Source organism: Chlamydotis macqueenii, chromosome 4, assembly GCF_036417535.1.
Source record: "Chlamydotis macqueenii isolate bChlMac1 chromosome 4, bChlMac1.mat, whole genome shotgun sequence".
Taxonomy (NCBI): Eukaryota; Metazoa; Chordata; class Aves; order Otidiformes; family Otididae; genus Chlamydotis; species Chlamydotis macqueenii.
In genome coordinates this window covers 6796730-6819661 of record NC_141559.1, presented here as the reverse complement: position 1 = coordinate 6819661, position 22932 = coordinate 6796730, and the positions used below count along the sequence as shown (strand labels likewise).

Sequence of the window (22932 nt, the reverse complement as noted above, 5' to 3'; positions counted from 1 at the left end):
GAGCAAAAATTTTACTGTAGATGGCCCTCAAATAACATCTACACAAGCTGCTGAGAGTAAAGTCTAACACTGGAAAAACAGTTCTCTAATTAGCTAAACTGATGGGATTAAAATGAAAAAAGCATTTACCAGATATGTTTATCAAAGTAGTATCTATCTTGCTGGTAGCTTTGCTTGCAGACTGACTCTCAAAAAAGGAGGAACCTCCTGAACGCCTTATTCGTGAGAGGCTGACTTTCACAAACTCGAGGTTAATGCTCAAAGAATCCTTCCGGCCAGTGACCGAAGTTGGTTCCTCATCCACATTACCTAGAAATAGAAAGGGAAAAGTTCCATCTTCTGTGACCTTCTCAAATCTTCAGTTCAGAAAACCATGCCAGACATGAGCAGTGTTCATTAAAGCAAACAAAAGCTTGTTCTGTACCTAAGGCTCCTGATCCAGGGGTTAGAACGGTAACAGCCGATTTTTGTTTTCCAGCTCCGTATGGATGGAACACGTAAAGGGAAAAGTCGGACATGCAGGCGGTGAAGCTCAAGCCTGAAGAGCTGCTGCTAGAAGTAGTCAAGTCTGACTGGCTGCTGCTGTGCCGTGTTCTGCCAAGAGGGCTGCCTAGTCCAGGAGAGGAACCTAGAGTCAAATTATTTTTGCAAAAGTTAGTTTTAGTACGAAAGCATTTTCAGACATGAAATAATACTGACTGTTAACAGCAATATTAAACAGACCAAATTCACATCAAATCATGTCCTTGTAGCAGCAATGTAGCTTAAATAGTCTATGTGTTGATGCTAAGCTTTTGTCAGAGAGAACTGAACTCACTTAAACAATGCAAGAAAAACTCTTATATACTGTATCTGTGCAAGCTTTTACAGGAAACTGATAACAACATGAAGAAATTCTGCTGAACTCACTAATACATAAATGCCCACACTTAAGGTGTGCAAAAACATATCATCTGCTCTAATTTCAGACAGCAAGAACATATTTATTGATGCTACAAGCTGCATGCAGTATAAACATTCATATACGTATTACCTGGTGCTCCAGATTTACTGACTGAATTCTTTGAGCCACTCTGTGAAGCGTTGCCACCCACTGACACATTTTCTGACGGGTACGTCGTGCCTAATGTTTCCAGTTCTCCTCGGTTTGAAGAGAAAACAAGATCTAGGGAAGGCAACTTCAGCATACATTCAACTCTTGATACCGGCAAGCAACTGAACTTGATTTGAGAGGGCTGAAACACAGAAATAAAATACAGCAGTCAGTGAACAAATACAAATTACTAAAAGCATCCCCAGCTTGACTTATAAAGCACTATGTATTTATTTCTTAAATCTAAGCAAATTACAACCTTTTCAGGCTGCTTTTAGAATTAGTAAGGTAACTGTATACAAGTTCATATAGATACATTAATTTCAGGGAATCCCTCCAACACCAGGGCTATTATTTGGAACCTATTTTTAGAAAACAAACACAGGAATCCCAGGTGCAGCAGAGGACATGTACATCCTCTTCTCTTCTTCCCCAGTTCATAGCTTCACTCATCTCGTGTGAGAACTATGGCGAATCACTTGACTCTTGAGCTGATGCTGAAAGCCTCAGCTCCCCTCAACACATTCTTGGCCAGATGAGTTTGCAGTAAAAGCTGAGAAATTACTGTTGTTAATTTTCATAAGTATAAATATTAAAAAGCATTTGTTACAATATGTTGTTCAGTTGGGAACATAATCAGGTTTATACCAGGAAAAAACATTTAGGCCAAGTGCAAAAATATAATACCAACATTCAGATCAAGCTGAAGTGCTCTGAATCACACAGTGGCGGCACTTTTCCCTGATGCATCAAATATTAAGCAGTAGGAATATGCTTTGTAGATAACTGTACATTCCTACACTTTCCCTATAAACTGAAAAAATCTTTAATTATTATTTTTGTTTTGTAATGGTACCTATAAAAATGAATATAAATAGCAGTTATGAAAGATATTTTCAAAAAAAAAGTCCAAAAGAGACAAGGAAGAAGTAATGATTAAAATGCTCAGAACTTCTGTGACTTCTCAAAATAGCTCATTTCTTTTGGTCTCCATGGGACTAAAATATGTCAGAACTTCTCCTGAAAGAACTTCTACTTTATCATCAAACTAGACATGAATATCTCAGAAAGGACACTTGAAAATATTATTTATTTTTTAAAAAGCAGACTTAGAAGTATGGATTGTCTCAAAGACTGTGATCGGAGTTACTTACTATACTGAATGTTGAGTTAAAACCTCACCTGAACGCGTACATAAACCACCACATCTACAGGGAAGGATGAATATGCTGATGTTGAGGACGATACTAATGATGTTGTGGACTCTTCTAAGGGATCTTGTATATCAAATTGTCCCATGTCTTCATCCTGTGAACTGACAGCTTTTAACAAGCACAAAAACTCATTAGAATGTGCAATTTAAAGCAGCTCGATGAAACCAGAAGACAAAAAAGAAAAAGCGTACAGTGCTCAAATACAAATCCACAGCATACCTGTGTAATTCCTTTCAATGGGTGTAATCGGAATGGTTTCAAGAGCTTTCTCTAGAAAGTCCAATAAGCATGGACTAATCACCATTTCCTCTGGCAAGGACTGGAGCGCAACCCATGCATATAGTTTAGCAGTTTTCACTCCTCCACTTCCTTTCCCTTTGGCTGCAACATTTAAAAGATAAATTTGTCTAATGTAATACCACTCAACAGTAACCAATAACCATTAGAAGAGAATTCATAACTAACAGGTGTTTCCTTTAATTGTCTGTATCATCATCTGAAAAGGCATAAATAAAATCAGTTAGAAAAAAATTAAGCCCTAAGTTTTACTAAGAAAATTGTGCAAAAACAAATATTAGCCTGTCATGCTTGACTGTAATTCCGTTGCACATCTTCTTGACCAAGCACTCAAATGTCATTGTCACCACTTCGCTTTTTTAAAAATAGCACTGAAATCAGACACACATAATTATTCTCCAAATACATAATGCAAAGTAAGCACAGCTAACTGGAAATGAAAGTGGAATTGGGAAAAATACTTGAGCCTGGTAAGAATGTCAGTTTAAACTGGGAAAATACATAAAAAAATTAAAACTGTAAATGGGAAGTCTGACTGTATTTATGCAAAGAATAACTGATGATTCTAAACCAGCATTTTTAAAAGCCTGGAGCTAGAAAAAGAATAAACTAACAAAAAGATTATTGTCTTCTAAATCTGTGGAAGAGGCTAGTACTTGGATCCACGCTCACCAAAATATAAATGTGCACAGAAGGTATTAGTACCAGCTCAATTACTGTCTCTATGAAATACAGCTATTCGAATGAATAGACATAAATGAAGATATTGATTTTAAATTCTCCAAGAAAAATATAAACTTTAACTAAATTACTGAAATGGAGCTTAAAAATCCTTTTATTTGCTAAAAAAAAAAACCCAAGCACTGAATTTTCACGCTATGCAAACTATTCTATCTAGTGCCTCTGACTAGATTGTCCTAGCTTGCTCTTACTGGTGACCAAAGACAATAAGACAAGGTGGTTTCCAGTCCAGAGGACAAATAATATTTAAAAAGTAATATAAATAACCATAAATGTTATTTCAAAACAATTCAGAACTAATAAATATTTATAAAAATACAATGCGTAAAGAAATAAATGTAATTGCAATCCCTAGTTTTAGGAGACATTTATATCATTATACAAGTGCAATTTCTGTAAGCCCCCCACCAAACGTAGAGCTTACAGACAATAAAACCAACAAGACTCAGTAACTGGACATGATGTGGTAAAAACTAAAAGGCAAAGGTTGGAAAGAGGATAGGAAAATACAGAACAAAATTGAAGGAAAGTAGTGTAAACCAAGGTAACACAACATTCAGTAATCATAAAGAGGGTGGACACTTAAAAGAGTAAGAGCTAATGGTTCAACAGCATGGACAATTGAGGAAGGTGTCCCCATTTCACTGTTCTCTCTTAGTATCTCTGCTGGTTTTATGTAGAAAAAACAAAAACAAAACTCCACACAACTTTTTCAGTTATTAATTTTGTCTGCTTATTAAATTTTGACAATGTTTTGGCTTTGTTTCTAAAGTGATATTCAAATGCCAGAGGAGAGAAGAGTGAATGTCTCAGAAGTTGGAGGTGCAATCTACATACCTCTAGATCTGACATAACGTAACAACGGACTCCTGCTTCAAAACAGGAATCCCTGGAGATAAAACTTTAAGTATTAGAATGCACGTTATTCCAAATCATGGTTATTTAAGGGCCCGCAACAGTTGAGGGCTCTAGTCTGGTATTTTGATTAATATAAATATGCCTAAACAGCTGCTTCAGTGCTACAGGAAATAATCCAGTTCCAGAAAGCAATAATTTACACACTACTTGTGCAGCAGAAGGCATTTAAAAGCTGAAAGTATTCTTGGAATAATGTAATGTATGGAAGCAAGGATTCATCTGGATTTTTTTTCTTAGATTATGAAAAATAAAGCAGTCAGCATTCACTTTTTATACAGATACTTCATTTTGCTTTCCAGTAATAAGCATTAATTTGTTAAATGAAAACAGGGAGAAGGCAGTGGCAGCCCATCACCGGGATACGGTGACTAAGACAGAAATATTACTGAGACCGGTTTGGCAAGAGATTTCTAAAAATGCAGCTTTATGAACTGCATTCATGCCTCTAGGATCAAGATTCTGCGGCCAAAGTTAAAGACTTGCTAAATACAGTGCTTCACGTAACGTGCAGACAGATTTAAAGCTAGTAGATTACATGAAGACAAGATACATCCCCATGATAGTTTTTGAAGGTTATTGTCTAAAAGTACCTGATGGGATGGGTGGGGGCTGGGGAGGAAGTAAGGTGTTAGTCTTGCTGTGGATAGTGCTAGATAGAGGAGGAGATGTGGCAGTATCTTTCATACCATACAGCTTGGACTCTTTGGAAAGGGTTCTTGGCAAAGAGGATCCTCGAGAAGTATTTGGCGATTCAGTCTTTAAAGTCTTAGAGTTGTAGTGCAACTGGAAAGCAAAGACAGATCAGTTTACTTCATACAAGTAGCTCAATTTCTATACAGCAATTTGGTGTCACTCCTTCCCTGTTATTTTTTTCTTTGCATTAGCTACAAAAATATTATAAGATACGTTACATTCCAATTCATGTTCTACAGATATAGCCAGTACACATAAAAATCTAAAATCTTTGTACAAAAAAAATAGATAAATTAATAAGCCATTTAAAAAATATCAAGGAAACACAAAGAAACAGAGGAAACGAACTATTTAGGAACAATGCCTTAAGCTTGCTCCTCCCCTCTGTTTTCAGTGTAGCACTACAGAAATCATTATTCCTATTTTAGCAATATCTACATAACTGAAAAAAAGATTTTGACAAGTTGCTCTGTATATATGAACTTGTACATACTGTAACAACAAATGTGCTTTGAAATCATATTTGAGCAGAGAGAAAGAGCAAGTGTTTCCCTGCTGAGTTCCACACTCCTGTTACCTTTACATCCACTCCAGGAATGTAGAAAACTGTTGTTTCCACATCGCTAGATTTTGTCTGTAGGGATGATGGCACTTTCTTGCCAGCAAGTAAGTGACTAGTAGATGCATAATTAGTTTGAAATTTCTTCTTTTTTGAAGGAGACTCTTGATCCAAACTTCTGGAACTCCGATCATAACTCCTAAAACAAACACACTGCATGTTATTAAAAAAAGTTTAATACTCGTATTAATAAGAGAGTATTTTCTACTATTAAAAACCCTAGAGATGTCTAAAACAAATCTGTAGTAGCGACTACATAAGGAAGCATTTCAATCGCTGCTTTACTCTTTACTTTCTGTGACCTCTACTTCCATTCTGTCTCCTCACTCTGGTTTCGCCATTTTCATTATGTGATTATTTCAAGGCAGTAAAACCTACAAAATTATTATGTCATTAGAGAAAAACCTTCCAGTGCTCTGTATTCCTACAGTCAAATTAATCTACATTACCCAACATGATCTGTAAAAACTCGATATGCAGAGAATACTTATCAATTTTCCTTCTCTGCTGTAACCTCTGTCTTCATATAAATTCTTAAGAGATTCTTTCCCATTCTGTATTAATTCTTATTAAAAAATGCCTTAGAAAGACAGAAACCAAATTGCTTTCTAATTACAGATCTCCTATGTATACCTCTCAGTAAGAAAAAGTATTTCTCATTTGTTCCTTTTTCCTACAATAAGAGTGAAAGCAAGTAAATCTCATTTCCTTACACTATCCTTATTAAGAATTATCTCTGTTGACAAATAAGTTAATTTAAGTTCACAATATTATTAACAACATACCAAATTTTAAAAAGTAATGTAAAGCTACCATTAGATCTCCAATCACATACACACGAAAAAAGGAGAGGATTTAAAAACTGAGGATGAGATCAAACCTCATTAAGATCAAAAGTAAAGCACTTCTGTCGCTTCAGATAATAAATAAATTAAAAAGCTTTTTATTGAGAAAGAAACATAATATCAGCATGCTTTTACACTCAGAAAATAACGGGAGCCCTCAGAGATCATGAGAAAACAAACCAGTAGCCCATTATTAGTCAAACCATTATGTGGATTCACTAAGTTCTAAAGTTACTTCTTTGGAGGCTGAAAAAAATATGCAAGTGCTTGGAAAGCCTAACATTTTGTTTATGAAAGATAAAATATTATTTCAAAAATAAAAACAGAAAAGAGGCATATACAGATTCTTGCTAAACAAGCACAACTCCCCATGCCATACTCAGCCCTAAAAATTGCTCCTTATGGCGATGCTATGAAGTAGTGACAATTACTAAGAATAAAGTGATGGTAACCCACGAATACATACATCTGTGCTTTTCAAACAGGTCAGTGCTTACGAATCATTAATTTTTATGCATATGGCCCTAAGTTAAGTGATGGAAATATCAGATGGACTTAACAGCTAAAGTGGAATAAAGTACTCGTACCCTGTTCTTCTTAAGGCAACTAAGCCAATTTCTTACCTTCGTAAACTAATGTCATCATGTTCTTGCTGAAGCATTGTAGGGTGCAGGACACACTTTCCACAATCAATTTCAACCCTGATATCAAGTTCAAAGTCAATATTTCTCTCCGTGGTTGTGCCAGTCACACTCCTGTTGGTAGGTGTGGTTGGCCAGCGCTCAGTGAAAAGCTGGTGGACAGCAGCAAAGCCTGTTGCTTTCTTGCGAGAGGTACTCCTGCACAGGCACAATTGTGGGTTAGACATTTGCATGACATTTACCTGAACAGATGCTAGGAGGCATTCTTAGACTATGTCCACACTCGGTATATAATATTTTAAGAAATCTTCTGGAAAAGGCCTTATCTGATACAAAGCAATACAGTGATCCATCTTCCTTCCATTAACACATTACTAAGTATCCTTTCTTAGTATAGCATACTACAAAAAACTAAGCCTTTCTTAAACTCTCATTCAAGAAAAGGAACAAAAAGAGATATACAATAATTTTCATATTTGTAAATATCTTCATTTTTACATGTACTTTGTGGAGTATCACTGGATAAAACTGAAAGCTATGCTACAGTGACAAATCTGTCATTTGGTCCCACTAAAATCAGCCCTGTGGCTCAAAAAACTAACTTTCCAAGCTCTAACTGTTCCAAGCCCTGACATTTCTTAACAATTGCCTCCTTTTCAGATGAGAATTCCTCCTTCCCTCACTGTCACCTCTGCCAAACACAACCTCCCCTGCCTTCCATGTACACTCTTCAGGCAAAATTCAGTCCTTCATCAGTAACAGACTCCGTAGCTTAGAAGTCAATATTTCAAGTGTATTTTCTTAATTTCTGTGTTTGTTTCCTTACAACTATTACTTACGGTGGTTTCCTATAAAAATATGTCCTCTCTCTGTCATGGTCATCCTCCTTCTCAGAGTCCTCACTGCTTGATGATAAGCTGTCATCTCGGCGTCCTTCTTCAGGCTGGAAGGGAATGCCGGGTGAGAAGACAACTGGAGTTTTGGGTGAACCAAATACCGAGCATGAGCCTTCACTAGTAGATGAGTAATGGGAGGGACCATCAATAGTTACAGACAAAAGGTCCATTTCTGTCTCCTCTGGAAACTGATTATAAAAAGACAAAAAGATTTTAAATTTCCACAGATACCGATTCCATTGAGAATGCATTCAATAGCTCTGGAAATAAAAAAGCAAGAGTGCTATGAGAAACTCTCAGTCCCAAGTCCCACATAATACAGAGACAGCAGGTACAGAAATTGCAAGACAGATTATGAAAAAGAAAGAAATGAAAGCTTGGTGGGGAGACATTTGCCATTGCCTAGTGATTGAGCTCAGTGCGTTAGCTAAATACGCATCATGCTTTGACCAATTCACATGATCAATGGAAACATTTTGTATAAATCCAGAAAATATTTTGAAAGAAAAGAACAAGAGACAGCAAAAATCATCGTGAATCTCGTGGAGGGCTGAGGCCCCCAGGAGGGTTAGTGAGGAGCGCATGCAGAACGCTAACGCAGAATGTACGGCCCCGCTTTGCAGTTCTGGCCTGCACCCTTGGGCACGCGTGCTTTAGCGCGAAACGAACCTCAAGCCAAATTTCTAAAAGGGGCCTCCCGTTTCTCACGTAAAGCACACCACAAGCACCACACAAGCAATCTTTGGACATTAACTTCTTAAAATGCTTGTGAAAACTATCTAGAAATGTTAGTTTAACACCAGCTCTACCTATGCAGTGTCACTACAGAGCTACACAGTCGCCATCTGCAAATACAGATTAGAGCCCTGCTGAAGAACTGACATTCTAATGTCAGTGAGATATATTTTTTTTTTTAAATAGTCAACATTTGATACCTCTAAGTGATAGCATTTTGCTATGCCAACAAAACTTAAGCTAACAGGACTTATATATAACAATTTAAAAGGTAGGAGAGCTTTCAATTGTGAACATATTTACATGTGCAAAGCACATTTCTATGTTTCATTTCCACCTCTGTCTCAGAAATAGGAATTTCTTTCCTGTGAGCATGAGGTGGGTTGGAAGGGAGAAAAATATATTACCATCTCTGGAGTTTGTTTTTGTTTATTTTCTTTAGTATTTTCCCTAAACATGTTTTCTAAAGCAGTTAAACTCCACCATTTGTTCTCTGGGTATTAAGTTTTGGCACATTCCTGACTCACTGTTATTTCAAAATGTCTTACTCTATTAAATACAGGAATTCCAACAGAAATAGAAGTGTGAGGTGTCCTCCCACATAGCAATTATTTTGTACTGGTGTTGATGCCTACAGTGTTGGAACACCATGTAACAGATGAAGGCACACATGTTAAAATCCTCTTCTAACGCACATTTCAAGGTGAGACTTGGGTCACTTTACATCAGCCTTGATCAGTCTTCATAAATATACAAACAAAATTCCAATAATTCATTTTACAAAAACTAGCAAGTTTTAGGTCCACACAGGGGTGTAGAAACACTCTGGAAAGTTCATCAACGATCAATCATGTTCTTCTCCTTACTTTACCTATTTAGAATTAAATATTTTCAAATTGGATATACATTCTGTTTAGCTGAGTGCAAAAGAGATGAAACATTGAAAAGCAGCTTCCTTTGAGAAAAATTAGTTCTCTGGCAAAGAATACTTGTTTCTTCTCAGAAATACCTGAAAATACCCTTCCCCTGGACAGCTGGATTGTTGTGCAATCCCCAAAGCTGTTCTATTCAACTTAATTAGAAGCAAAAAAAAAAAAAAAAAAAATTAAAACAATTACAATAATCTCTGCCATGCAAAAACAACATAATAGGAACATTTTAAAAATGAGGAAACACAGCAACAAACAGAACCAAAGATTCAACAATCCATTTTGAACTCACAGAAGGATACACCTGTAGGGCTACAGCAAACTGACTAATACCCATTTCCAAAATTTTAAATATATTCAACCACACAAAAAATACTAGATGATTTTTGCACACTTCTGATAAAAATTTCAAAACATTTGTATCACTACTGTGTTAGCCTTTAAAAAAAACTAAAAAACCAACATTTTCAAGTATTTTCTGTAATGATTCCATTAATTTCTGTGCTAAGAAACCAAAACACGTCTGTCTTCTATCAAAACAAATCTGTCTTCCAAGATCACATCCATAATTTTAAGCACACACTAACAAAAACAGACACACAAAAACATACAAGCAATTCAGTTCTGCCTAGGTATACCTATCTCATGAACTATGGCCAAATGGCGCAGGAAACAGAATTATATGGCACATAAAGTAATTCTTACAGAATCTTGTATGTTGAAAGTTACTCTTGGCCCAGGAGATGCTGCATCTACGCGGATATCTGGGAGGTCTTCACTGTCTCCTAGTCGAGAGCTGTAAGCAAAACCAAAACACAACAGCTTGTCGAGTTTCACTACAGGATTTGACATTCTTGCAAACATTTAACTACGCAAACGTAAGGCAATAAAAAAAGTACAGTCAGTACTTACGATTTTGTTCTGGAGAAAGTATAAAGTCATAACTGAAACACTTAGGGTACATGAAAAGGAAAAAGGAGGGGGAGAAGGAAGCTACACATTACTTGGCCAGTAGCCTATCGCTAGCCAATCTCTGCTTATTTCTTCAGGCAAGTTTTTCAGTCCTGAGCCAACATACAGAAATTATAAGATATTTGTGATCTTCACCATATGGGACATATAGCAATCTGGCAGATTAGGTATTCTCTGATGCAACTAAGATTAATTTGGCCTTCTATGCATACTACTTTTCATTCACAACCAAAGTACTCATTAAGTTTTCCAGAACTTTGTGTTTCTTATAGAGCAATAGAAAAGCCCCATTATCTTTGCCATACAATTTCTGATTCCCTTCAGATAACCTTGTGAAAAGGTAAAATGAAAGTGGTTTTCATCTGACAGATCTTGAACTAGAACCTTCATGCCTTCAACACTTGCTCCGAGTGATTCCTTTTCAAGTGCACCTTGAAAAATTCACTTTAGAGTACTTATAAAGCTGGTTTTGTGCTAGAATATCTGCTGTCTGGTATTTGCACATCTGGGTTATTTATAAATTTCCATTCACTTCTATAGAAGTATTCAAATTTGAAGCAAATTTCTATTTTCATAGAAAGAAGTCCAAAGAATTCTAACACTCCTCTCCACCTTTTTAATTTTCAAATCTTTTCTATTTAATACATAATAACGCAGTGCATTTTTAGTTCCAAACTTTGACAGCTTCAGCTCAATCTACAGAAGCAAAAGACTCAAACATATATTATAAAATCAAAGCAGGTATTTACTAGCAGTCATCATTATACATCTACAGTTTGCTCAGCAGCCATTAAATGATGAAACAATGCCAATACATATCATACAGCTGAAGAGATTAAAAGAAAGTTATCATTCACAAAAGAATCTCCCTTTCTTCTTGTCATTACAACAGCTCTTTTTTAAGGCAGAGGATTGCAAATCAAGTGTAGAAATCCAAATGATTACACTATGCTATTTTTCCTTATATATGTTTCTTCAGTATGTCTTGAAAGCAGGATTCTGTAGAAAACCCTAAGTTGTTGTAGAAGTGGAAAATTCTCATTTGACAGACCACTAAGTCTGTCAAAAAAGAACTTTCCAGAAAAGGTGAAAAGTTACTTCTATTCTAGGACTTTCCTGTCTTCCAAAATGACCTCCTCACATACAGTTCCGCCACATTTAGCTGCTGCCTGTAGTAAAAGGACTTTTACAGCCGAAGTCCAACGTTTCCTCTGTTACATATGCTGCTGTTGCTATCACAGATCTCAAATTCCCAGAGGCTTACCTTGCTCTGTCCATTCTCTTCAGAGGTGGTCTTCCTGATGCTGAAATACTCTTAGACCGGCTATAGCTGGGTTTGTAGCTGAGACCCCACTTGTCTTTCAAGGAGGCAGCCTAAAGAAAAATAATATTTAAATGCAAATTTTCTTATTAATGAAGCATCATAGCCAGAGCTCATGCACTAGGACACACTGAAAATAATGTTTTGCCAGGTATGTTGTCAGGGTCTGAGACAACAGCCTGGTTTGTGGATTATCTGTGACGCTGCTTGGTTTTTGTTCAGTTTCTTCTAGTGTCTGTGCTTAGTAGCTTGTTTTTATGTCACCTAACTCTGCAAATATACTGTTTATTTATATATAGAACACACTTATAGAAAGCAGACATGCCAAGTGGAATACAACAGGTATTCATCACTTGCCCAGGCAGTTAACAAACTTGCCTCTGCATCTGCATTCATCAGTCCAAAAAAGAATCATTTATAAAATCTGCTGAGAGAAGGAGTACATGACATCCTCAAATACACATTTTCTGATTATCTCTTGTGAGTGTGCAAATAAACCCATTTACCTGATGTAGTTGAAGATGTCCCTGCTCCTTGCAGGGGGGTTGGACTAGATGACCTTTGTCTGCTCCAACCCTAACCATTCTATGATTCTATGACCTTTAAAGGTCCCTTCCAACCCAAAACATTCTATGACACATTATAGTATCTGTGAAATTTCCATTTTCCTATCATCATTATTAAAAGGGAGAAAAACTTTTCCTCGCCCCCTCCAGAAGCTAAAGGCATTGCTGAACTATTTGTTAGACTTCACCTTCCTTTTCCATTACTAACATTTTCTTTGCGTTAACCAACATGCAGAAAAGAAATACGCAATGCAAGTGCTATCATATTTTTTTAAGTAACTTTGTACTGCTCACCCTCATACTGGATCTACGTAGTTTCTTACGAACATCTCGGCGGATATCATTCACAGCCACCGACTCCAGTTGCTGATAGCGCTGGATTTCTTGATTTATAGTTCCTTCACTTGCACCTAATTTTCTGGGGATAAATCATAGTTGAGTTATCTTACAAATAAGTGACATTATTTTCACCATTTCAAAGTGTGTGTTGCAATGATGGTCTGCTCTCCCTGGGAATTATCCCATTTTCTCATTTGTTTTTTTCAGTAGTTACTTAAGGGCAGTGCCAAATATAGCTGCAGAAGATTTATTCTTGTTTCATGAAACAGATTTTTGTCAGACATAATACTTTGTAATTAAGAGGACTCCAATTTTAAGGTTTCTGTCTCCAAGTGACTTAGTAGAGCAGATAGAGGATGCAGAACAAACTACGCTGCAAGGAGACTCCCCAAACAACAGCGCTACCATGATGCCAACTAAGGTGGAGAATAAAAATGGCTATGCAGTCATTTCTCTTGTTTCAAAAAAGCCCTAGGTGTAGCAACCTCCTATACACTTTAAATCATATAACAGCTGTTTAATTAAAACCAAACATAATGGTCAAATCTTAGAATCCCCAGCGGGATGAAGAAAAATCCTCCTGCTGTACAGTCCAAACCCACGACAGCCTTCTGTGGCAGATTACCTTCTGCAGAAAACACACGCTGCTAAATAATTTTACAAAATCTGTAAAGCAACTGCTGTTTTGAAAGAATGAGTTTACTGAAGCAGTCATAAACTGAGAAAAGTCAGGCACAAAACATAATTTTGATTCTTGAACTTGTATTAGAATAAACATTTAATCTAAAATCCAAAGTTCAGATACAATTGCCCTCTGAATGGTGACAGCAATTTTACTACAAGCACAAGTAGTAAAATATCCTTTTTTTAAAATAATAATAATAATAATAATTTTTAAAAGCAAAAATTATTTAACACTGTATTTCCATCCCAGACAGAACCAAGTAAGGCTGTCTTAGGGAAGGGGGAAAAAAAAACCAAGCGAGCACAACAAACCATGACTGTAAAAAAATATTAATAAAATTCACAGAAGCTGTTCAGATGGAATTTACAAAATTTGAAATAATTCTTTCTTCAGGGTCTTCTCAAGTACAGCATAAGAGATTTAATTTTAAAATATCACCTACAAGATGCAAAAGTTTAATATTTTTCTTCTTCTTCCAGTGAATGAGACTAAGCTTATTACAGTTACAAAATATATTTTGTAATAACCATCATAATAAATCAACATGGAACTACAATTTTGAATCAAAAGGAAATGTATTATAACCAGTCATTGTAATGCAGAACCAGAAAGAATATAGACTAATTTGACATTTAGGAAAGAACTTGGGAAATTTGAGAGAGTACTTGCATATGCAGTTTTTTTGTATGGAATCCATATTTTTAAAGACAACCATTTCCACTTGACCATCACAATGCCACAAGATATGTGTAAGAACACAGCTGCAGTTTGTTATTCCCAAACTTCGTGCAAGTTAAAGCAAAATCCAACTTACTTTAAGTCATCAATAACTTTAGCTTGCTCATTGAGTTCTCGAATATCGACTAAACGTTTTACAAATTTTCTTCCTCGCTGTTCTCCAGTCTGGATACTAGAAGCTCCCTGCCGTCGGTGATCAACAATCTCCTATTTAAAATAAAGATTTCATTAATGGCCTCATCAAATCTGGACATTAATACTATTTAACAATAGGCAAAGTGAATTTCACACCTTAAAATCTGGATTAGTGCATGCAAAAGAATCAGTTTCATCTCAAAAGGCAGCTGATTGGATTTTTTTTTCCAGTGATCCAAACCCCATCATTCAGTGAGAGACACTGTAACTACTACATACATGTCCCCATGAGCAGGATCTGCCTGCTTTCGTATGTGATCTGCTAGACTGAAGAGAATCACACTTCGCTGACCCCAACAGATATTCTACAGGAACAGAGTATCGGTGGTTTGCGGGGCTCAAACCCAGCAGGTGATTTACAATCCGCTGCCCAAATGTTAGCTTGCGTGCATCTCCACATAATGAACCTCCACCTGATTTCTAAACAACAAACAGGAACATTAGTGCTCTGGGATAACGTTTTCACTGTTGGCAGGCAAGAGACATTTCAAGATAGCCATTAAAGAACATCTGTTAAAGCATTTTTATGTGAAACGAAAAAGGAAAGTCAGCAACATGTTGGATAGAAGTACTGAAAAAAATTTTTTTTTCTAGTTTGCTCACATTAGTAACTTACTCTTCTGTTAAGAAAACCTACCTACAGCCACAGCTTTTCCAATTCAGGTACCTGAAAACTTAGGTATTGTATCTCCATGTTTTCAAATCCAGATCAATATTTCTACTTAACACCAGTAGAAATACAGTCTGTGATTTCTTGCCTTTGAAATATGAAATTAGAAAACTAACACACCAACTTTTTGATTTGCAACAAAAGTTATATGAGCTATAAGGAACAGCATGCCGGACTCAACTCAAGACTAAGATCTCTCCATTTGACTGAAGACTTTGTCGCGCCTTTTCCAATTAATAACACTTTTTTTGCGTGATTCACTTACTGCATGTATAGTGGGAGACATAGTGTCAACTTCATCCTCATCTGACAGGTCAGCTATGTTTACAGAGTTGAGGTCAGCAATATCATCAATATCTTCTTCTCCTGTCAACGTTGTGAGGGTGTTGCCTAAAGCATTCAGTCTTTTCCCAATGTTTGGATCCATGTGGACATCAATGCCACACATCTTCCATAGCACGTTCAGTGTCCAGGTTCCAGCACTGCTACTTTCTGTATTGAAAAAAAAAAAAAAAAAAGATTAACCAGTTTATCAGTTAGAAAGAACTGTCTTTTCTGCCCACTCTGAGGAAAATATATTCCACAACTGAAACGCTTGCTCGAAGTACTTCACAGCTACAAAGTTAATATTTATTTAACAAGTGATGCACACAGACAAACCTAATGAAAAGACAAACCCTTCAGCCAAGCTGATGACCAGGAGAAAGCATCTCAAACTTTAGCTATTAGAATTGCAGCCACATATACTATTCCAGAACAAGATTTCTAACAGCAAGAAACCTAAAGAATGTCTATCTGCATGTAAAAATACTGACATATTTACAGTTTAAAGTCTTGAATAATGATGTTGGAAGATGTCATAATATACGTGTAAAGTGCCTGCTGAATATGTTGTCTTCCCAGGATTTTTCTAATGAGTGACACCTTTCTCCAAAATACAGAACTTGCCTTAAGCCGAACTACAGAAGGTACTGTTTTTCCTTCTAAATGGATTCATGCTGGTTTTTGCCATTCACAATTCCATGTGAGGTAAGTTTTTTTTATATTTGCAGCATATGTTTCATTTTTGTGTCTCCTGAGCACAAAAAAAGCAAGCAGGGGAAAATGAGCAAAACTAGAGGGACAGAAGACACTGTAGATGCAACATTTGAATATAGAGATGAGAAGCAGCAAGTAGGAGGTATGATGAACAAGACAGAGTGCCAGGTATTTTTCAGGCCTCTGGAGAACATCCAGACAACTCGGTAAGAGAGACTGGGAAGACAGGGAGTTTGGGAAGAATAGAAGCTGCCTCTGGAACAGGTTAAGGGAGGAATGGGAGCTCAGGATGCAAAGTCTCAGTGTTATGAGGACTGGATGATTTAGCAGTCTCTAGGACAGGAAGCAGTAGGACAACATTGCTGTTAGAAAGGACCTTTCTCCAACCAAGGAACAAACACATACACACTGTGTGTTTTTCTGCAGGTAAAAATCTAAAATCAGTATTGGTGATGTGACTCAAAACCTGGAATAGCTTGAAAAGATGAAGTAGATAAAAATGTTGAGGAGTTTTAGCAGGAAAACAAGGTACTAAACAAAACAAAAACCCAAACCACCAATTAAATTACAACACAGTTAAAGTATTTAAATTTCATACTCTATGAATCCTTTATTTATATAGTACTTGATTTATTCAAAAAGTGTATTACCTGCTGCAGCCTGTCCTGTTGTCCTAGAACATACTTCATATGTACCATCTGGCACGACACCTATATGAAGCATATGAAGCACGTACAGTGATCAGGTCAACAGTCAAAGTTGCTTTAGACCAGCTCTTCCAAATTCCACCTCAGTCTCTTGTCCTTCGCAATTAAAGCATGAGTGGCATTGGATAGAAGGTTTACTTTTAATTCCCATTGAATGGCTTCTCTTATTTAGTAAAATGAATCTACTTGGTAACATCCAAGTTTATATCAATTTAAAATTCCATATAAATTCTAGAATCTTCACCATAATGAAAGATAAATATAAAAATGAAAATAATCTATATTAAACTATTCAAAACTTACGGGGTCTTATGAAATTATAGAAAAGCAAAGCATCCAACTCTTCCAACATCTCTTAGACAGAACTTAAATGCTTACAGAGAAATATATAGCAACAAAGTTATGAATAAAGGGAAAAACCCAAAGGAATACAACCTTGTAGAGTCATATCATTTTGCTTTCAAAACGCCAAGGGAAAAGTTCAGCAGTTTTAAAAGTCACGGGAATGGGTAAAAGTGGATTTATATCTGAAATACTATTGTCCACTATGAAACCACACCCACTTACATGCATTCATGACTAGATCTCCTCTTATTTCTGGTTTCCAGTCATCCCAACTTGTCTCAAAGCCATCAGCAAAGCGGATACAGAAGTTTTTAAAATGACCTTTGCTAACTAAAGATTCTGAGGAACAGGCAGTGATTAATGTGCTTTCAATAGTCAGGACTAAAGCAGAGCCAGTGTCAAGATCTGCAGTGTGGTTGGACTGGAAAATAAAATCACAGAGAGAATTTACCGGTCATTGCAATGTCAAGTGATATTGTACAAACATTAAATGTTGTTTGTCTTTCTGTATTAGAAAACTATTCCCCTTCTCCTATCTTCTTGTATTTTTCCTTCTCTGCAGAAAGTTTCAAAGGCATCACATCTGTCCATACAATGTCTTGCATTGTTGTTTTCTAGTAAATGCAACACCAACATTGTAAATATATTAGGGCACTAGGAGTCAAGCTCATCTGGAAAAGGAAAGAAAATCCATGATTGATGAAGGACTAGATGATCAAGGGCTATGAACCATATGGCCCATGACCACAGAACAAAAGCCCAAGATTTATTCTTTTCTCCAAGAAGGGTTGCACATGAGTTGACTGAACAACAACAAAAAGTAGCTTTAATTTTTACGTTGGTTTTTTGTGTTTATTTTGATATCTACAATGCAGAGTCCTAAATAAACAGATTGACTATCTAATTATTTTCCAGCCTTTTGCATATGAAGGTCTATCATTTTGTTTACCTGCAAAAGAGCCCACATATTCCCTTTTATAAAGCTAGACTTCTTTTGATCCAGCATAAGTACTGTAAACATGCTATTCTATATAAGACTTCATAAGCTGTATTTGAAAAAAAAAAAAAAAAAAAAAAAAAAAAAGGATTAATTGGAATTTGTGACGGAAGCTTTCAGGAAAACATCTTTCATCTGAAACATTTCCAAGGACTTTCCAAAGTGATGAGCTCGGAAACCATTCTGTTTCCCCAAAACACGCACACCAGTTGAAACATGCATAATCTAGTTCTTGTATAAATGAGAACACCGTGTCTATTACAAGCAGTGTCACTAATGCCATTATCAACATCCTATAATTTTTGTGTTAGTCTGGTGAGAAGTTAGATTTATGGACATCAAAGCCACGTACCACAAACAGATGGATATTTCAACAGACTGCCAATAGTCACCTTGCTTCAGACATTTTGATTACCTGAGGTGTGTTTGTGATGGGCAGGCAAATTCCTAAGTCATTGACAGTCAGCTGAAGAAAGAGGGTCCCAAAAGCCTGTGCAGAGGTTTGCTGGATTCCAGGCAGCATATCTACTACTTCTTTTGTGGCCATATGAATATCTTTATGTAAAGCCATTCTCTGTTCATTCCAGTTGTCATAGGCAGCTTTGTAGTTCAGCCAAAATAGCACAGCTTTATGAAGAAACCAGAAATGCTTAATTGAAATCAATATATTAAAAAAAAACCCCACCACATTCACTAAATAAAGGTTGGGGGTTTTAAAATTTTTTAAAATTTTTATAGTTTCTCCATTACTTTAAGACAGTGGCTGTACAACAATGGACACACACACATGTTCAGGATGTAGTGAAGAGGCTCATGCTGCAAAGGACTAGAGGAACAAAGCTGATCATTTAGCATTGAAGTTAGGATTAAAATATAGAAAGCGATGCTGTTCTCAGCATTATTCATTTGTAGAAACTTACAAAAGCAACTTCTTCCAAACTACCTTAAAATTAATCACCTCAGCAAACAGAATTTTTGACGTTAGGGATTATTAACCTGTCGGTATGCAGCAGATGTCCTAAATTTCTGAGCTAGTATATTATATCTAACATTTTGATTTAACATGTAATATATTAAATCTTGAATAATCAAGCCTCTTTGAAAAAAAAAGCTTCCTCAGTATGAAGACAGATTTGTAGGAATTGTCTCTTCAATACCTCTATCAAAGGCCACAGGCTGAGCAAAAACAATCGGTCTGTTCAAAGTAATGAGCACAGCTTCTCTATCTGATGAGCCACTGATTTCTTCTCGGAGAGCATTTCTTAACCCAATTCTTGTCTTGAAATAGGCAACTTGATGAAAGTCTGAGCCAGCTTCTTCATAAACCTTCAAATGTTCAAAAAATGGGAAGGGGGAGGGGTGTGCAGCAGGGACAAGTTCACAGACAGGGAGAAATAATAAAATTACTGCTTTTGACAAAAAGAAAAATTACAATAAAATGCCTCCTTTCCCCTTTTTCTCTTCTAGCAAAAGCTCCTTTGAGGATATTCCATTTTCTTACATTAAATTCTGATCGCAGTGTTATTTTCCTTATTTATCGTAAAATATTAACTAAAGTAACTATTTATATATTTAGATCCTCTATTGTGACAGTACATTTACAGGTTCTAAGACTTGTACTTGTTTGTTTCCAGGCATCACAAGATATTTTCATATCATAGAATTAGTGATTCCAGGTAACAGTGGGTTTAAGAATCCAACAGATACAACTGTCAAACTAACACAGGCAAATCAGGTCAAAATGTAGGTCTAGTCAAGTTTGGATCTTGCCTGATGTTATTATTTCATTCATGTAACCTAAAAATAATGGCAATATCAACAAAAAAATTTGTATCTGGGAAAAAGAAAAAACAGCAGTGTAAGACAGCCTCTTGGCTTGGCTGTGTATTTTTTAATCACACGCTATTAAGAACACCACATGCAAAGATGTTGAGCACTAACCTGATGTTTAACAATCTGTCCCAGTGCCAGATTTAAATCCACCTGGCATTTCCCAAACAGTTTGAGGTAGCTGCTGCTTCCAGGCATTGCTTTGGTTTGCAGTCTGTTTGAGAGTTCAAGTTCTATCAATCCAGTTTCAAATCTCACAGCTCGCATTGAGGGAGTTGTAGCTGTCACTTGAATTCCCTAATAAATAAGGAAGGTCAAAGGTATTAGGATCTGGTTCAGAGAAATAAAGAGAAAGGGGAGGGATGGAACAAAATGGAACAAAAAGCTGTTTTCATTGTGCAGAAAAAAAAAAAAAAGAACAACAGTTTTTCACACTGCAATGCTGCTAAGCTATTTTACAAGATTACAGGAACCAAACTCAAGGTCTTTTTCTTCAAGCAGAGTGTTCTTGATTCAATAGGCCTTGAGGTAAAAACCCAAAAACCATTAATAGCATCCAGGACCACTGTTCTGTCATCATAGGATTACCTTAAACTGTAGGCTCAATGAGTAAAGAAGAATTTTTGGTTTTTCTCCATCAGTTGTGCCATCATGTTCATTCCAAAGAGGTATTGGCTGCTCCCCTCCTGCACACATTAAATATACACATTCAGAGTTTTAAATAAAGAAAATATTTTAAAACAGATAGATATTTTAAAAAGCAACAGTGAATTACACCTTATTTTAAACAGGGACTAGTTGAAGATTTATAAATGCAAATACAGGTTCAAGACTGAAGACACAGGTGCAGATTCAGCCTGTTACTAAGAACTGAGGCAGAGCAGTGTTCCTCCCTCCTGGGAAACTTCCCACAAGAAGGCTCAAAGCTAGTTTTCAAAAAGATATTCCTTGCTTCCTGCACCAATGGATGTCCTAATTATCTGACAATGAAAATTAAACACTTGACCGAATACTGTGCAAATTACAAGAAAAGAGGAACTGAAATTGTATCAGTATTTTTCAAGAGAGGAGGAAAGAGTATTCTGTGGTTATTTTATTTTTGTGATTACTTCCTCCCCTTTTTGTGATTACATCCTGGCACATTTCATCCCAGGCTACGTATCCCCATAGGCCCTAGCCTGAAGGAGCAATCCTGTCTTAAATTCTCCTTGAGCTTTGATCTATATTCAATCTTAGTTTATAGGAAGGGCTTGCTGCTGGGAAAGGCTAAGTCATTAGTTCTCTCCATCTGTGCCAGCTTTTGTAATTAAAGTTAGTTGGTAGTAATAATAGGCAGTTAAATCATGGATTTAAAAATATAAAGTAAATTTTTATCACTCCATTTTGTATCTTGATGTTTTCCTTCTCCAAATAGTCTTACTAACTTCCTCCTCTTTTTGTTCTTGTTTCCGCTCCCCCCTACAATATTCCTAACGAGGATCATGTAAAACTACAACGGTAATCCAAGGGTTCTGAGCAAGAGCACTAACTCATCTTGCAAATATTCTCCACATGCACATTAGAGGCTATTTTTGCAATGACATTTCTTCATGAAGTTTGTAAAGCATTTTTCAGTTTAAAAAAAAAAGGAAGAAAATACATATTGCTTTTAAATAAAATTTCTCCATCTACCCTCTCACTTCAGGGCGCATAATTTTCTTGAATGAAACTAAATTAAAAGTTGGATTTGAATCTTTACATAAGTTAGTGCAAAAAGTGATAGAAGTTTGGAAGCAGACACCAGCTGTCTTTAGATCAGCACTGCGCTGAACCTGCAGATGGAATTATTCTGAACTGCTCTGTTCATTAACTAGCTTTTAATCTGCGCAATTTCACCTTAAGTAATTGGTACTTACCCAGGTTTTATATAATGATAATAGCAATCGATATTTTAGTTCAACAGAAACCATAATTAGAAAAATCACTGTAGCGTATTACACTAATTGGAATTTTCAAGCCGCGTGTATTCCTTTGCTGCAAGCTAGAAGGACAAAAGCTATTTTCCACCCGCATTGTTCTGCATTCAGCACCCAGACCCATTGGTTGCTGGCACCTGACCATGCTCCTGCTGAATGACCACAGCCTGGAAGGTAGCAGTCACGTTTCAAAAACCATCAGGCTGCTAATTGCAATATGAATTTATAGTCTGGAAAAGCAAAGAACCAGCAATGGTAATAAATTCCTCACATAAAAACAGAGAAGCGATCGAACTCCAGAGATTGAGAAATGCTGTAAAAGAAATCTAATATAGGTTTCCTGTTTTACCACTTCATGCTCCTCTATAAAAATTGTTCTAATAGAATAATGACAGCTGTTGAAGGTTTATTCTTCCCCTAAGTGTTCTCTTACTACCCAATGCTAATATATTTTGCCTGGAACAAATGGCAGGGTGTTTAAAGTTTGTTTCTTCATACCCTTCAGGGATTCTGACTTTTTCCATTTTCTCCACCACATCTTCTAACTCCCTTGAGGGCATGTCAGCTGGACTCACACATTTCTTTTATGCATGTTTATATGTGTTTGTATGTCTGTATTTATATACTCTTTTAGTTTATCTTTCTTCATGATGTTTCCAACTATTAATGAATCTTTCCACCAAAAATTAGCTATATTTCTACAATAGCCTTTTAGGATAACTCAAAAAGTATTAAACTACTTGAAATTTTACCTGTTTTTGAATATTTATTCACGTTGTCATCCTATAACATTCTCTCTCAAACATACAACCTTCTTCCTCTAAACATAGCTAATAAAAATAATCTCTTTATTTCCCTTGGTTATTTTACTTTCTTTTTTATTTTTTAAAATTATTATTCCTTGGTAGGCAGACAATACTTCTTATTAATTATAGTTTTTCCTTTTTCTAATT

General features: G+C 36.2%; 1 protein-coding gene across 13 annotated transcripts in view; it reads right to left on the bottom strand.

Moving 5' to 3' along the window:
* BLTP1 (bridge-like lipid transfer protein family member 1) overlaps positions 1-22932 on the bottom strand; it is a 113431-nt gene that overhangs the window by 11283 nt on the left and 79216 nt on the right. For 6 of the 13 annotated variants that reach the window (XM_086747523.1, XM_086747525.1, XM_086747528.1 and 3 more), the window contains 21 exons: positions 20613-20710; positions 20136-20321; positions 19352-19520; positions 18610-18821; positions 17420-17618; positions 16796-16855; positions 15373-15599; positions 14319-14449; positions 12775-12898; positions 11858-11967; positions 10327-10417; positions 9702-9764; positions 7901-8145; positions 7044-7259; positions 5534-5714; positions 4854-5046; positions 2527-2688; positions 2276-2415; positions 1034-1235; positions 425-628; positions 130-309 (listed from right to left, as the gene is read on the bottom strand). In XM_086747523.1, the coding sequence (XP_086603649.1) occupies positions 130-309; positions 425-628; positions 1034-1235; positions 2276-2415; positions 2527-2688; positions 4854-5046; positions 5534-5714; positions 7044-7259; positions 7901-8145; positions 9702-9764; positions 10327-10417; positions 11858-11967; positions 12775-12898; positions 14319-14449; positions 15373-15599; positions 16796-16855; positions 17420-17618; positions 18610-18821; positions 19352-19520; positions 20136-20321; positions 20613-20710 (3393 nt within the window). Of the gene's footprint in view, positions 1-129; positions 310-424; positions 629-1033; positions 1236-2275; positions 2416-2526; positions 2689-4853; positions 5047-5533; positions 5715-7043; positions 7260-7900; positions 8146-9701; positions 9765-10326; positions 10418-11857; positions 11968-12774; positions 12899-14318; positions 14450-14656; positions 14858-15372; positions 15600-16795; positions 16856-17419; positions 17619-18609; positions 18822-19351; positions 19521-20135; positions 20322-20612; positions 20711-22932 lie in introns of all 13 variants that reach the window. The other 7 variants (XM_086747529.1, XM_086747530.1, XM_086747535.1 and 4 more) reach the window with 6 other exon arrangements.